Below are 15,684 nucleotides of genomic sequence, written 5' to 3' on the forward strand. Positions count from 1 at the left end.
CAAAAATTGGCCATTTATTAGATTTATTCCATCCAGAGTTCTTTTTTCTTTTCTTTTTTTTCCCAACCAAAGAAATTTGTCTGAAAAAACAAAGCTTTAACTGGTAGTTTCCATGACAACAACCCGGGCGAGTGTTAGCATCCCCAGCAGAAAGTACGGGTCTGATTTGTTTAAAATGGCTGTAGAATTGATCAGTTTCCTTCACAGGGTGAAGCGTCTTGCTCACTATCCAGTGTACATTTACAGGATTAAAGGCGTCTCACTGCGCATGCGCAGCATGGAGAGGACGCGGGGCTGCTATGGCAACGGCGGCAGCTTGTCCCTGTCTGAGAAGTTGAAGAGAAACGGAGAAGCTTCTCGGTGAACTGGTCGGTTTTATTAACCAGCACACTCTTGTTGTTTTAGTTTACTTCTTTAAATCGCAACAGAACCGAGCTGAAGTCTCGCGGTGTTTGTGGCCAGCAGCGGGAGCGCCATGACGGTACACTTCAAGGTAAGCAACAGCAGGTGCTAGCATTAGCATGAGCAGGTTAGCCAGATGCTAACGGATGTAGCCACCTTGTTGGCTGTATTTCTAAACATGTAGCGAGTAAACTACCGGCAGCTTTCCTCCAGGAACACGCCCGGTGTCGCTCTACCGGCACGGGTCTGCTGAATCAGGATTAATGTGCAAATGTAATCTGAGCTAATCGGATTTAGATTATTCACCTGACTGTACTCGTTACAAACTGACGACAACAAAAGAAAAGACAGCTGGTTGACTTAAAAGCACTCTTCTTTGTGATATTCAGCGCTGAAGCTGTTTGACACGGTTACCTCTTCAGATTAGTTCCTCAATCATCCGTCAATCTCGGGGAATTATGCAAACTGTGTCTCCACAGTCCCAGGTGACACCTCCTCATAGTTTGAGGGGCTGAACTGTACTGACAACCAACACAATCACTTCAGGACCTGAAACCACTGAGATACTAGTGGACGATGCTGTTTGTGATGTAACGGACACACACACACACACACGTGTACCCCTCTGTATGTTGTGTTTCAGTGTCAGAGTGAATACCAGAAGAGCTACAGGTCCAGGAGTGTGTCCCCTCAGCGCTGCGCTCCCTGGGCCGGCCTGCGCTCCGACCAGATGGGTATGTTCTCCAGGAACTGGTCAGACACCAAATAAAGCTCATGTTCAGGTTCTGCTAGAACAGGTTTACATCCACTGTTGCATGCTGAACTACGTTAGCATTTTTAACAGAAGAATGATTGTTTGTCAGGGATCAGCAGAGAACCAGGCTTCCAGCGTCGGAGGAGACTCAGCCCCGGTGGTCCCGCTCAGTCTAGAAGCGTCCTGCTCCCTTCAGCAGATCCACCGCACTCGGAGCCAAGGCCTCTCAGAACATTGCCCCCTGCTGGTAAAGACCTGACGTTGAACAAGTGATAAAGTTTATGATTTACAACTTCCAAGTGGGCTGCACGGTGGTGCAGTGGTCCTCACTGTGGCCTCACAGCAAGAAGGTTCCGGGTTCGAGTCCCGGCTCGGGCGCGGGATCTTTCTGGGTGAGTCTCCATGTTCTCCCTGTTCCTGCTGGGTTCTCTCTGGTCCTCCACAGTCCAAAGACATCAAGAGGGACCAGGTTAATCCAGACTCTAAATTGACCGTAGGCGTGGCTGGGTGTCTGTCTCTATGTGTTGGCCCTGCCATGGACTGGTGACCTGTCCAGGGTGAACCCCGCCTCTCGCCCGTAGATGCTGGGATAGGCTCCACCCCCCGCGACCCTTGATGTGTAGCAATGAGCGAAAGATGACGATGGATGGATGGGATGGAACTTCCAAGTGGTAGCAACTAGAATTCTCTGGGTCCAGGGTAACCCTGAAGGAGCTGGTTAGTTTGTCACCAATACACAAGTAAAGGTGGCTGGCTCTTCCTGCCTTCGAAGTTACAAAAAAGGGGAGAAAACATCTTTGTGAGAAACAAAATCTGCATTTTTGGTGATGCGTCATTAGAAGATAGCGTACAAGCGAGCATGCTGCAGTGTAGCATGTTATTCAGACATCAGAATCAGGAAGTTCCAGTGGAAGATTTCTACTGTAGTGTGTCTCCACCAGCCTCCAGGAGCCACGCGGCCCACAGGAAGGAGGCTTCCCTGGACCCAAAACCAGGATCCCCAGAAGAGCTGGCATGTCCATCCAACCTTGCTCCTCCAGCAAGGCCACAACCCTCTGCAGAGCCTGGGCCTCCAGCAGAACCACAACCCTCTGCAGACCCTGGGCCTCCAGCAGAACCACAACCCTCTGCAGACCCTGGGCCTCCAGTGGAACTGAGAACCACTGGAACCTCTGGTAAAATTACATCACATCACATTGCCTCCTTCCTCATGGTGGGTCCCGGTTGAGCGGCGTTTTTCTAGTTACACCTGTCTCCTCAGTGAAGGCCCGCCCCTCAAAGCCTTACAGCCAACCACGGCCCAGCAGCCCTATGACAGCAGCTCCTGATGGACAGAAACCTTCAGCCAATGAGGTCAGATGAGACTTTTATAAAAGTTTCCCTGAAAACAAACAGCTTCTCTGAAAGTCTAAACGAGCCCTACTCGCTACCTGGTGCTGCAGGTTCAGCAGGCTCTTCAGTGGAAGGCAGGGCTGAGGTCAGGAGGTCAGAGGTTGGGAGTTCAGAGAACAGAGTACCACAGGCAGTTCAGCTGGAAGAAACCCCTGAGTTCTGCTTCACCTTTACTAAGAGCAGAGCAGGTAGAGTACTACAGAAAACTACAGTACTGTGTGTAGAGCAGCTTCGTGGGCTCTCAAAACCTTCAGTTCAGCCAAGCGCCCACCAGGTGGAGGTAGACTGTTGACTCTCTCTTCTTGTTTTAGATGCGCCACACCAGCAGCAGGTCCATCCCTCCCTTTAAGCAGAACCCCATTTCCATGGAAACAGAGTACCAGCGCAACTTCCAGGGTCTGGCCCCCCCCACCAGACTTCGCCTTCGGAAACATCTGGAACATGAGAGAGTCCCACTGTTTCATATACACGCGGTACACACACAAACACACACACTAACACACACATGCATCTATATTTGGGGATTATTTTCCGTGGCGGATGAGTCAAAATTTGGTGCTCAGGAGACTTTCTGGCTGCAGGTGTGTGTGAATCCAAGAGTGCAGCACTCAAGGTGATGGAGTGGCGTGTTTACACCAATCAATCAATCAAATTTATAAAGCCAGAACTCACAGATACACAATCCAAGGCAGGTTTATAAACTGGCTCACTGAGTCGGACGAGAACAAAGACGCTAGAGTTTTAAAAATCCTGCAAATGTTTTGATGAGCAGAGCAGCAAGAAAAGGAGGGAGGAGTCAGAGAAGATGCCCCGCCCTGAACAGGTGGCTCCTCAGAGAGGCAACACCACGGCCCCTCCTGCTCAGGCTCAGCAAAGAAACAGGTGTGTGTGTGTGTGTGTGTGTGTGTGTGAGAGACTGTGTGTTTGTTTGTTCTTGAGACTTCATCCCGTTTAAATGTTGTCTGTGTGTCTGACAGGATGTTGACAGAATATCAGTCCAGCTTTCGTTCTCCCCTCTGTAGGATTCCAGAAGGAGGCGGAGCCACAGATGTAGACGCCCCTCAGGTGAGGCTCAGAAACTGTCTTACTGCAGGGGTTCTCAAAGGGGTGACCCAGTACTAGGGATGGTTCTTCTGGGATTTGACTTAAGAACTCCAAAAAAGAACCATCTTGCCAGACAGCCAGTGGGAAGAACATCTCAGCACACGTCTGTTTCTGATCCAGTGATCATTTCAGGGCTCAGATCGCTGATGCTGGATTTCTTGTGGTTCAATGGTTGCGAATGATCTCAACAACAACATGAAGCCATGTCCATCTGCAGAGAGCAGATCCAGCCAGACAGGAAGTCCCCACGTTAATGGAATTCTGTATCCGGTCAGTTTTTCAAAGTCAGTTCCTCCATTCTGGAGTCACCAAGAAGTGATGAGGGAGGGGAAAACATCTTTGTGAGGACTTTGAAGTCCTTTTTGTTCTTTAATAAGCTAAAATGAGGCTGCGCAGAGTGAGAGGACCTGACGGGTCGCAGTGTCACTGAAGTGGTAGTAAGGGGATTGGCGTGAAAACCTGCCTGCTCGCTGAGCTGTGATTGTGGTGCTGGTGGAAACCAGAGTCAACAGGGAAACCACAAAGCTTCATTTCTGGAAAACAACACATTGTTAGTCACAAACCGACACACACACACACACACACACACTTAGGTAGGTTCCCAACAGCCAGGTGGAAAGTGTTGGTGTGTCAGGGGACAGCTTCTGCAGCACTGCGAGACTTCAGCCACTGGCGTTAAGGTGAAGACGTCAAACAACTGCAGACGAACCGATGGAATGTTAAGAACTTCTCACTTTCCCCGCCAACATTTAACCCAAATAGCTAGATTGTAGTAACAGGCCTGTTACTACAATCTACAGTACTCTGTAGATTGTAGTAACAGGCCTGTTACTACAATCTACAGTACTCTGTAGATTGTAGTAACAGGCCTGTTACTGGAGTTTTGATGCACGACTGGCAAAAGAATTCAGTAAAAGAGCGAATAAGAGGTGCATGTTGACGTTGAAGGAGCAGTCGATCTTGTGGTGACATTTCTGCTTCTGTGGACATTCTGTCTCTTAGCAACCAAAGTATCAGCTGAGGAAACGTTTGCACCTCCAGGGAGCGTGCAAATGCAGTTTTAGCCTTTATTCTTCAAGTGATGTGCAAAAGTGATACAGCACCCAAAAGGTGTATTTTACCTTTCTTGTCCTCTCTAAAAGGTGTCTTGAACTCCATCCCAGCCACGTAGAACAAACGAGAACGCTTCTGCTTTGGTACCACGGTGAACAAGCAGGCAGATACCAACGTAACTCGATAAACTCTTTCCCTGCCAGGGTTTTTGAACATGTTCACTAATCTGTCAAGAGAAGAAAGAGCTCAACCTCCTTAAACCTCCAAACCAAAGCTTTCTTGTAAGTCCATTCTTTTTTTTAAGCAACAATCATGGAGGCTGCTTTCATGAACAGTTCTCATTTTCAGATGGAATAAATGCATTTTTGTAGAAGAAATTATTTTCAATATATATTCATTCATGTTTGGTGCATCGTCTTCCTCTGCCTGACTAAAGGGCCGAGCCTGGCTGAGACTTAGTTTGGTGGACAAAGAAGTTCTCAGCGAGTCCATGCTTTTCTGTGTGCACTCATGCCGCAGCTGATCCTGGGAAATTGTCTATGATTTCTTCTATCAAATGAGTCTCCAGCACAGGTGGAGGAACCAGTGGGTGACTGGGCTGGATGAAGCTTCCCCGGCTGCAGTGAATCTGGCCTGTGACGGTTTGGTTCCGTAGAAAGAAGGTTTCAGTGACGTCATGAGTTGGCTGCTTGAGGAAATACTCAAACTCAGCGTTTGAGTGGCTCCATGCTGCGTCAGGCTTACTGTCTGTGTCAGGTTACTGAGGCTTTTGTTGGTGGGCTGAGGTTTGAAAACTGGGTTGGGGTTATCCAGCAATTTTTCTGGGGTCAGGCACAGGTGACTGTTACCTTTACCAGAATCTACAGCAAGATCAAACAGGGTTGAAGGGTGGAAAACTTTTTGTTCAGAAATTTGAACGAGTTTGATCACAGAAAAAAACATGAAACTACCCTCTTCATCACTTCTCATAACTGCCCTTAAAATGACACCGTTAGCATTTTCCTGCTGGCTGAGTTTATTGTGTAACATGAGCATCGGCTCACGTGGAGGAACTGTCAGTGTTGGGCTACGTTCTAGCTCTCTGTCTTCATATCAGCCCAGCTGACAGTTCCCTGACATCCCTGGGACTCTGGAAATCAACAGGATGTTTTTAAAGTTTAGCTTCATAATGTTGCTTTTGTCATGTTGCCAACAAAGAGCAGCTCAGGGACCAGTCCTAAAACTGGTACATGAGTTTCCCTGGTAGATCACCTGGTTTCCTCCAGGTCCTTAAACCAGATGTGTGGTTCCAGCAGGTGCAGATATCAGCTGGTTCAGTTCTTCATCAGATCCACCAGTAAACACCAGACCGGTGGATGGTGGAGGTTCAGTTCTACATCAGATCCACCAGTAAACACCAGACCGGTGGATGGTGGAGGTTCAGTTCTACATCAGATCCACCAGTAAACACCAGACCGGTGGATGGTGGAGGTTCAGTTCTACATCAGATCCACCAGTAAACACCAGACCGGTGGATGTTGGAGGTTCAGGTCTACATCAGATCCACCAGTAAACACCAGACCGCTGGATGGTGGAGGTTCAGTTCTACATCAGATCCACCAGTAAACACCAGACCGCTGGATGGTGGAGGTTCAGTTCTACATCAGATCCACCAGTAAACACCAGACCGCTGGATGGTGGAGGTTCAGGTCTACATCAGATCCACCAGTAAACACCAGACCGGTGGATGGTGGAGGTTCAGGTCTACATCAGATCCACCAGTAAACACCAGACCGCTGGATGGTGGAGGTTCAGTTCTACATCAGATCCACCAGTAAACACCAGACCGCTGGATGGTGGAGGTTCAGTTCTACATCAGATCCACCAGTAAACACCAGACTGGTGGATGTTGGAGTGGTGGAGTCTTAAAAACCTGGGTTGCTAACAAGAGTCTAGAGGAGCCTACAGAGGTCATTAAAGGTCATCAGAGGGAACACAAGAAGCCTGAAGCTCAATGGTGTTGACCTTGAAGTCATGTGACCACGTAGTCATGTGTTCATGAAGGAATGAGGTGGAGCAGGTCTTGATAAGGTTCACCAGCTATTGAAGGGGGGGGAACACCAGGCATGGAAGCGTCATGTGTGCCAGCATCAAACTAGCAATGATGCTTGACCCAGCGCTCACTGGTGCCATGAGTAAAAAAAGGGCCCCACTTCTCTGACAAGTGACCTTCCTGTTGGCCTCCAAACCTGTGCCAGCAGCGCTCCATTTGCAACATCAGCCACATTTTGTTTGGGAATGCCGATGTGGAGCACCTTGAGCGTCCGACTGATCTGGTGGAATGTTCCTTCCTCCAGGTGAGCGAGTTGAGAAAACAGGCTTTGACGTACCGCCGGCGAGCGTGGGGAACCAACTTCTCCAGAGATCATCTGAGCCAGCTGCTGTCTGAGTACAATGCTTTGTGGGAGCCGTCAGACACCAGCTCAACCACAGACCCCCCCACCCCCCGTCTGACCATTGACCCAAGTCAAGATTCAGACAGCCTCGGCTCCCCTGCCATGGAGCCCCTGGACCTGGCCAGGTGAGAGACATAACAGTGACATCATCTCCATTTTCATCCTCATCTGAGCTGATTTCAGTTGAACTCTGTTTGGTTTTCGTTTGCTCCAGTAACTCCAGTAAGAGGTCGTCAGTTGTGGCGTGTGGCGAGATCCGCCCCCCTGTCAAAAACCCACCCATAAATGGACGTGCGAGTCCTCCTGATAGGATTCTGTCGTGGGGAGAAGCAGCAGATGACGAAAACTCCGATGAGTGAGTTCTTCTCTTCAGAGTCTTTCTTTGGGTTCTGGACCCCCATTTGGGGTGGTTCTGATCAGGGGACTCTTGTATCTCGACGTCGCCTCTCACAAGCAGTAAACCTCCAGAAATCTGATCTGACCCATAAACAAATTAATCAGTGTTTGGTGAAATTTTGTCTTTTTTTTTGTCCATTCTTGCTAAATAATTCGATTTTTTAAATTGCTAATTATAGTAAATGATAGAAATATATTGATGTAAACTTTTGTATGAGATTTTTTTCAATTTTCTTTTTTCTAAAAGTCTTCACTTTTTGCTGTAGTGTTGTGTTGGTGGTAATTATCATGCTTGTATAGGGGGCGCCAGTGAGCCATTTCAGCGCCAATCTCAGATCCATGAAACGCAGGAGCCTTCAGATTGCCGTCCAGCTAACTGAGGCTCATCGCTTGTGTTTGTGGTGAAAACGGTAAAATGGTTCTGTGATTGGTGCTCGTCGTCACAAGGACAGAACAAACCTGTGTGTTTGGGGGGGTCTGTTTCAAGGGAGGAAGGAAGGTTACCGACCCCCCGGCTGAAGGTGAATCCGGCTCAGAGAACTCACCATGACATCACCACACCTGTCACAGGTACGCAGAGGCACTCACACACTGAAGAGCTGGAAGTGGCGAGTGTGTCGCTGTCATTCTTCTTCTCCAGTGACTCCTTGAAGCGTCCTGGAAACGGAAGACTGACATGTCTTATATCTGTCACAAGGACTTCAGTACGACCTCTGACCTCTGTCCTCCAGGAGGCACCATACTGGTGGGAAAGCTGGAGGGCTGCGATGACACGTCTCCACGCACACAGGTAGTGGAATAACCAGAACGTTTTGGCATTTCACCTCAAATCGCTGACATCACTGTTTCTATGGTCAGAGGTGCGACACAGCTGTTTGCATGGCAACAGGGGAAGAATCTTTAATGGCTGTGTCCAAGGAGGCGTGGCCAGATAACACTTCCCCCCACTCATCTCGCCCCTCCCCCAATAGACAACGAGCCTCCAGTCCTGCGTCTAAACCAACCAGAACCAAGCAAACGTCCCCCGTAGCCCCGGCCCCACATCACTGTATCAGAGGCCACATGAGACATCCGGACTTCCAGCACAATGGTGAGAGCAAGAAATGGGTGATGGGTGGATGGATGGTTGATGGGTGGATGGATGGATGGATGATGGGTGGATGGATGGTTGATTGGTGGGTGGATGGATGGATGGTTGATGGGTGAATGGATGGTTGATGGGTGGATGGATGGATGATGGATGGATGGTTGATTGGTGGATGGATGGATGATGGGTGGATGGATGGTTGATTGGGTGGATGGATGGTTGATGGGTGGATGGATGGTTGATGGGTGGATGGATGGATGATGGGTGGATGGTTGATGGGTGGATGGAGGGATGATTGGTTGGTGGATGGATGGATGGTTGACGGGTGGATGGATGGATGATGGGTGGATGGATGGTTGATGGGTGGATGGATGGTTGATTGGTTGGTGGATGGATGATGGGTGGATGGATGGATGATGGGTGGATGGATGGTTGATGGGTGGATGGATGGATGATGGATGGATGGTTGATTGGTGGGTGGATGGATGGATGATGGGTGGATGGATGGTTGATTGGTTGGTGGATGGATGGTTGATGGGTGGATGGATGGTTGATGGGTGGATGGATGGATGATGGGTGGATGGATGGTTGATTGGTGGGTGGATGGATGGATGGTTGATGGGTGGATGGATGGATGATGGGTGGATGGATGGATGGTTGACGGGTGGATGGATGGTTGACGGGTGGATGGATGGATGATGGGTGGATGGTTGATGGGTGGATGGATGGATGGTTGACGGGTGGATGGATGGTTGACGGGTGGGTGGATGGATGGATGGTTGATGGGTGGATGGATGGATGATGGGTGGATGGTTGATGGGTGGATGGAGGGATGATTGGTTAGTGGATGGATGGATGGTTGACGGGTGGATGGATGGTTGACGGGTGGGTGGATGGATGATGGGTTGATGGAGGGATGATGGTTGTTGAAATCAGATGTTTACAAACAAGAAGAAGGCGAAGCTCTACCCAGGTGGATGATGCGTCACCGCGCGTCTCGCTCGGGGGATCTGGGGTTTGAGGTGGTCACTAATCAGGTCTCTGCTCAGGTGATCTGGGTTTGAAGTTCCGGGTGCCGCCGTGTTCCAGAGGAGGCTTGGATCCAGATGAAGGTGAATCTCTCAACAGGTCTGAAATCCTCCTGCCTTTAATTGCGTCACATGACCGTTCTTCTCGATGATCCTGCCCAGACGACCGCCTCTCAGTGATGTCCTGGCGTTCGGCAGCTTCCTGCTCCGCTGCATCCGCCATTCTGGAGCGCGCTCAGAAGAGAAAAGAGAGCTTCTGGGGGAAGAGTTGACATCGGACCAGTTGATCCCAGTTGCTATCGCCATGGCAACCAGCATGTTGTTTGTAGGGCTGCATGGTTTGTTTGTCAATGAGAATAATGTATATACATGGAAGAAAATTAATAGTTGGAAAAGTATATTTTTATTGATGACATGGATCATTTTTGTTTTTATGAGACAAAAATAAAACCATGAACATGAACATAACCCTGCTGATGACAAAACCAGTCAGACCAATGGCACACGTCACATGACCTGCGCAGCACAGGTAAAAGCCCTCGATGTAATCATTGTTTGAAGTCGAAGAATCAGCAGAGCACCACAAGGATGAGGTGTGTTTGCAGTCCAACAGGAAGTGGTCATGTCAGGGTGAGGTGTGTTTGTAGTCCAGCAGGAAGTGGTCATGTCAGGGTGAGGTGTGTTTGCAGTCCAACAGGAAGTGGTCATGTCAGGGTGAGGTGTGTTTGTAGTCCAGCAGGAAGTGGTCATGTCAGGGTGAGGTGTGTTTGTAGTCCAGCAGGAAGTGGTCATGTCAGGGTGAGGTGTGTTTGTAGTCCAGCAGGAAGTGATCATGTCAGTGTGAGGTGTGTTTGTAGTCCAACAGGAAGTGATCATGTCAGTGTGAGGTGTGTTTGTAGTCCAGCAGGAAGTAGTCATGTCAGGGATGAGGTGTGTTTGCAGTCCAACAGGAAGTGGTCATCTCAGGGTGAGGTGTGTTTGTAGTCCAACAGGAAGTGATCGTGTCAGGGTGAGGTGTGTTTGTAGTGCAGCAGGAAGTAATCATGTCAGGGATGAGGTGTGTTTGTAGTCCAACAGGAAGTAGTCATGTCAGGGTGAGGTGTGTTTGTGGTCCAACAGGAAGTGATCATGTCAGGGGTGAGGTGTGTTTGTAGTCCAACAGGAAGTGATCATGTCAGGGATGAAGTGTGTTTGTAATCCGACATGTCATCTCCTGGTTCCTTCACCAGCAGCCAGTGGGACTGCTGGATGTCATTTTGGATGAGTGATCAGGGCATCAGCTCTGTGCGTGTCATGTATTTTATGTTGTAGAATAAAACATTGAAATATCTTCATCTTGTCTCAACTACTGATTTTTTTCAGGTGTTAAACCGAAACCTCAGTGACTAGGACTCCAGGGCGTTGCCGCTCTAACGACTGGTTCCTGTGTCGCTCTCTAAGCTCTCCTCTCCTCCGACATGTTGGTAATTCACATCAAATTTCCTGCAATTTTTTTTAAACCAATGTGAGTTCCCTCCTGATATCAAGAAAACTCCGCCGTCATGTAGGATCCTTGATCTCAGGTGAGACGACGTCACACCAGAGCAAACATGGTCATCACTTCCTCTTTGTGATACAACACAGGGCGAATCCCCCATGACAACATACAGCCTGAACAAACACTGGAAAGCCTGAGTACACGCCTGTGAGCTTCCACCTCAGAGGTGGTGAAGGTCGAAGGTCAAACTGAATCTCAGCTGCTTGGTTTCTGTCGTCGTCAGGTTCCTTTATCTTCACTTCTGCTGACGTGGACAAATGTTCCCTCTCAGATGTCTTGAAGGTTTTTGAATCTCTGTTTCACACAAAATTAGACAAAGGAGGAGGGAGGAGCCAAGGGTCCCAATTCTGGAGATAACGAGATGGGAGGTGTCGTTGTCCAAAGATAACGAGAAGGGAGGTCTCGTCTAGAGATAACGAGATGGGAGGTGTCGTTGTACAAAGATAACGAGAAGGGAGGTCTCGTCTAGAGATAACGAGATGGGAGGTGTCGTTGTCCAAAGTTACGAGATGGGAGGTGTCGTTGTCCAAAGTTACGAGATGGGAGGTGTCGTTGTCCAAAGTTACAAGGTAGGAGGTGTCGTTGTCCAGAGATAACGAGATGGGAGGTGTCGTTGTCCAGAGATAACGAGGTGGGAGGTGTCGTTGTCCAGAGATAACGAGATGGGAGGTGTCGTTGTCCAGAGATAACGAGGTGGGAGGTGTCGTTGTCCAAAGTTACGAGATGGGAGGTGTCGTTGTCCAAAGTTACGAGATGGGGGGTGTCGTTGTCCAGAGATAACGAGGTGGGAGGTGTCGTTGTCCAGAGATAAAGAGGTGGGAGGTGTCGTTGTCCAGAGATAACGAGATGGGAGGTGTCGTTGTCCAGAGATAACGAGATGGGAGGTGTCGTTGTCCAGAGATAACGAGGTGGGAGGTGTCGTTGTCCAGAGATAACGAGATGGGAGGTGTCGTTGTCCAGAGATAACGAGATGGGGGGTCTCATCTAGAGATACAGCCTGGATCCGTACGCATACGCTCAGGTCCTTGTTCTTGCTCTGGAACACCTCGATGACCATGGGTCTGGGTTCTACTGTAGCAGGACCGAGGGACGTGCAATGGTTCTGCTGATCAATGTGGGACAGACAGGTCTGACCCCGCCCCCCCAGACTGTTTAATCGATTTGTTTTGACACATCAATCACAGCTGAAACTGGTCAGACTCATTTCTGTTCTTTTTCTGCGAAAGTTTACCAAACTGAATGGAGTAAAAGCTTCCAAGACAAACACACACACACACACCCACACACACACACCCACACACACACACACCCACACACACACACACACACTCAAAGGAGGAAGTGATGTTGTTGACTTACCATTGAACTGCATTTGCAGCAAACCGGTGATAAACTCTCCAGATTCTTGACTGGCGGTATATTTTCTGCTGTCATGAGTGACAGTAAGGCAGCGTGGCGCTGACCCGGCTGTGAGGGGGTTTTTGGCTGTCCTATATTTCTGTGAGGGGGCGGAGGATGTATAAAGATCAGGGCAGCGAGGCGACTTCACCACAGCTTGACAGGTGAAGACACATCATCACACCAGCACAGTCGAGATCTACTGGAACCATGAAACTCGCCACCACCGCCGTCCCCGGGCTGCGTACCGCCGCCGGCCTGCTCGTCCTGCTGCTTCTGATTTGCTGTGCGGAGCAAGTGGCTCTGCCCTCTGCTGACGTCCTGCTCAGCCCGCCGCTTCAGAGCCCTGAGACAAACGCAGCTGTTCAGGACGTGTCCAGACACGTGAGTGGGTTTCTCTTCTCTAACCGATCGATTTACCAGCCAGGCGACATTGGCGAGCGATTCCTGTCACAGACGTGCATTCAGCAGTAAATGTATCTGATGAAGTGGTGGATGATGGATCCATCCATCCCTCCATTTTCTATACCTCTTATCCATTAAGGGTCGGGGGTGGAGCCTATCCCAGCTGTCATTGGGTGAGAGGTGGGGTTCACCCTGGACGGGTCACCAGTCCATCACAGGGCCATCAGGAGCAGTTAGGGGTTCAGTGTCTTGCTCAAGGGCTCCTTCCACTAACGTGTCATTCCCTCTCCTCAGTTTCAGACAGCTGAGACGGACGAGGACGCCAGCGTGCGACTGATGCCGCGAGTCAACGCCGACCAGGTGAGACGATCCCTGACTAGATTGCAGCTGTTCTCACCTGTCTGGCAGCAGAAGCTGGAGACGCATTGCTACCAAAAACCTTCTTAGAGCTTTTCAGAGTTCTCTGAGCGTCACAGGGGTCCTAACCTTTGACCCTCTGACCTCCACCAGGACCACCTGAAGATCTGCTGCCTCCACGCCAACATCCTGACCTTCTACCTGAAGGACATCCTGCCTCGGCGTGATGACGCGCATCCTAAAATGCAGCGTCTGCTGACAGACCTGACCCGGGTCAGCGAGGACCTGATGACTCATGGCTGCGTGAGTACAAATGCTGGTCACATGACATGCAGGCACCTTGCAAGCAGAAGCGGCCTCAGGAAGCAACGGAACCACAATCTTTTCTTCAAGTTCAGTTTTAATTATGCAAATGAGGTGTAACTGATAACAAAACATGTGAATCATCGGTGAATGAGCTGCTCTGAGAGTCCGAACCAGAACCACCTGTCTTTCCTTCACGGAGCAAAGAAGAACCCAGAGCCAGCAGACCAGAACCAACAAGGACCACTCGTTCTTTGTTGGAAACGTTTCAACATTTTTGCTGCCTTTTTCATCAGTGATTTATCGTCAGCCCTCCATCACTGAGCAAAACAAACCCATGCGCTGTTTGACGCCTGCATCAGACGGTTGTTCATGTTGTTACCAGCAGCCACACACGTCCGCCTGATCTGAGTCTCAGAAGAGTCAGTCAGTCCATCAAACCGCCTTCAGAGGAGCGCGCAGAGCCGCGGTGGCGGCGGCGGTCTGATAGCGATCAGAGCTGAGGAGTGTCGGGATGTGGTCGATGTTCACGCTGATAACGACTCTGTGGTTTCCCTGGGGGAGGAAAGCAGCTGTCAGCCTTCATTCTCTCTTCTCTCCTCAGAATGTGTCTCACTACCACGACCATCACCACGCCGTCGCCTTCAGGAAGAGGCTCGCCAAGGTAACACGCTACACCTCGCACACGCTACACCTCGCACACGCTACTGACTGTGTGTGATGAAGTACTTGAGGCAGTACAACTGTAGTTTATTTCTGCATACTCTTCAATCCTGATGTCATCATAAAAAGAGCAGATGTCACGTCCAGGCTGGAGTCCACGAGTGAGCGCGAGCGGAGGTCGTTCCTCCTCCTCCCTGTTGATGGCTCATCGTTGTGTTTCTGTTACGTCACTAACTTTTGATGCATGTGGACAAAAACCATTTGTGGGCAACGAACCCTAAAGATGGTCGCCCCCTGTAGAACCTCATCATGTCAACTGGTGTGTGTGTGTGTGTGTGTGTGTGTGTGTGTGTGTGTGTGTTCTAGATGGATGGCGAGCGTGGCGTGATCAAGGCGCTGGGTGAGATCGACATCCTCTTCATGTACCTGCGTGACTACTGCGTCCAACCCCGAAACTCCTCCACCACCACTCCCTGAAAACACCAGCACAGTTACTTCTTTTATTTATTGATTTATTTAATTTGAGGAGATATTTCACATTGTTTTACATAAAAGAACATTATTTATATTGATTGATAAGTTATTGATCTATTTATTGATCAGAATGTTTGAATACCAGAGCCTGAGTGACTCTGGTGTTGGTCCCGTTGCCATGTTATGGTGAATATTAAAATGTGGGGATGTTCCACTCCGTGTTCCAGGATTTACCTGAAAATCAATAAAGTTGGATTCTAAAACAAAGTCAAATGCCAGTGTTGTTTAATACGTGAGTACTCGTTAAATATCCAAGTAAATCACTTCCTGTTTGGCTCTTGTTCCCAGTCGAGCCAAACAGGAAGTGATTTACTTGGTATTTGTCTCTGAGTGTTGGTGGATCCCTGAGCCTCGTCTGGATCAAGGAGACCTGGACTCCTCCAGACCCCCTGGAGAGGTGGTGACCTGCCGTCTCTGGTCAGTTTGGCTGTTAGCATCAGTCTCTGTTAGCTTCAAGCTAAATCTACGTGGCTGGTTCTTCCTGCATGGAGGAGGGAAAACCCCCTCAGGGAGCTGAAGACTCCTGGTTGGAGGACTGGAGAGAGCAAAGACACGCCAGAAGTGAAGAATCACGACCTTGGGTTTGTCGGCATCTCCCAGCATCCAAGCAGGAGGTGCTCCAGTTCCAATTCCCAACTGGAATCTTCGCTGGGCGTTACTGCAATACCTCGCGATTGTTACTGCAATACCTCGCGATTGTACTCGGACCAAAAACTCTCTCAGTAACGAGTGAGTTTAGGTCACGATGTCAATGTTGAGCTGCTTGAGTCTGATGAGAGGACTGGAGCAGCAGGTCGCTGTGGCAATCTCACCATTACTGACGTGACGACACTGCT

General features: G+C 49.5%; 2 protein-coding genes across 7 annotated transcripts; both read left to right on the forward strand.

Moving 5' to 3' along the window:
* The first annotated feature begins 293 nt into the window (after positions 1-293).
* saxo6 (stabilizer of axonemal microtubules 6) lies at positions 294-10,985 on the forward strand. Of its 6 annotated transcripts, none has more exons than XM_086201600.1 (16): positions 294-493; positions 1,046-1,136; positions 1,266-1,403; positions 2,098-2,331; positions 2,418-2,509; positions 2,599-2,736; positions 2,860-3,021; positions 3,321-3,430; positions 3,526-3,613; positions 7,042-7,265; positions 7,355-7,495; positions 8,024-8,106; positions 8,268-8,326; positions 8,395-8,626; positions 9,673-9,735; positions 9,814-10,985. In XM_086201600.1, the coding sequence occupies exons 1-16, from the start codon at positions 476-478 to the stop codon at positions 9,921-9,923; spliced, it is 1,983 nt and encodes a 660-aa protein (XP_086057726.1). In that variant the 5' UTR covers positions 294-475; the 3' UTR covers positions 9,924-10,985. The 6 variants fall into 6 exon arrangements, 3 of the variants coding, with proteins under 3 accessions (XP_086057726.1, XP_086057727.1, XP_086057729.1); XM_086201601.1 differs by having other exon boundaries at positions 3,571-3,613; XR_015112415.1 differs by lacking the exon at positions 9,814-10,985 and having other exon boundaries at positions 8,508-8,626.
* Positions 10,986-11,130: 145 nt separating this feature from the next.
* LOC147262591 (uncharacterized) lies at positions 11,131-15,049 on the forward strand. The gene is made up of 5 exons (XM_086201604.1): positions 11,131-12,970; positions 13,286-13,351; positions 13,502-13,651; positions 14,256-14,315; positions 14,681-15,049. Exons 1-5 carry the CDS (start codon positions 12,797-12,799, stop codon positions 14,789-14,791), a joined length of 561 nt encoding a protein of 186 aa, XP_086057730.1. The 5' UTR covers positions 11,131-12,796; the 3' UTR covers positions 14,792-15,049.
* Positions 15,050-15,684: the final 635 nt, after the last annotated feature.

Source organism: Aulostomus chinensis, chromosome 4 (assembly GCF_037954235.1).
Source record: "Aulostomus chinensis isolate RoL2024-O1b breed Wild chromosome 4, RoL_Achi_v1.0, whole genome shotgun sequence".
Lineage (NCBI taxonomy): Eukaryota > Metazoa > Chordata > Actinopteri > Syngnathiformes > Aulostomidae > Aulostomus > Aulostomus chinensis.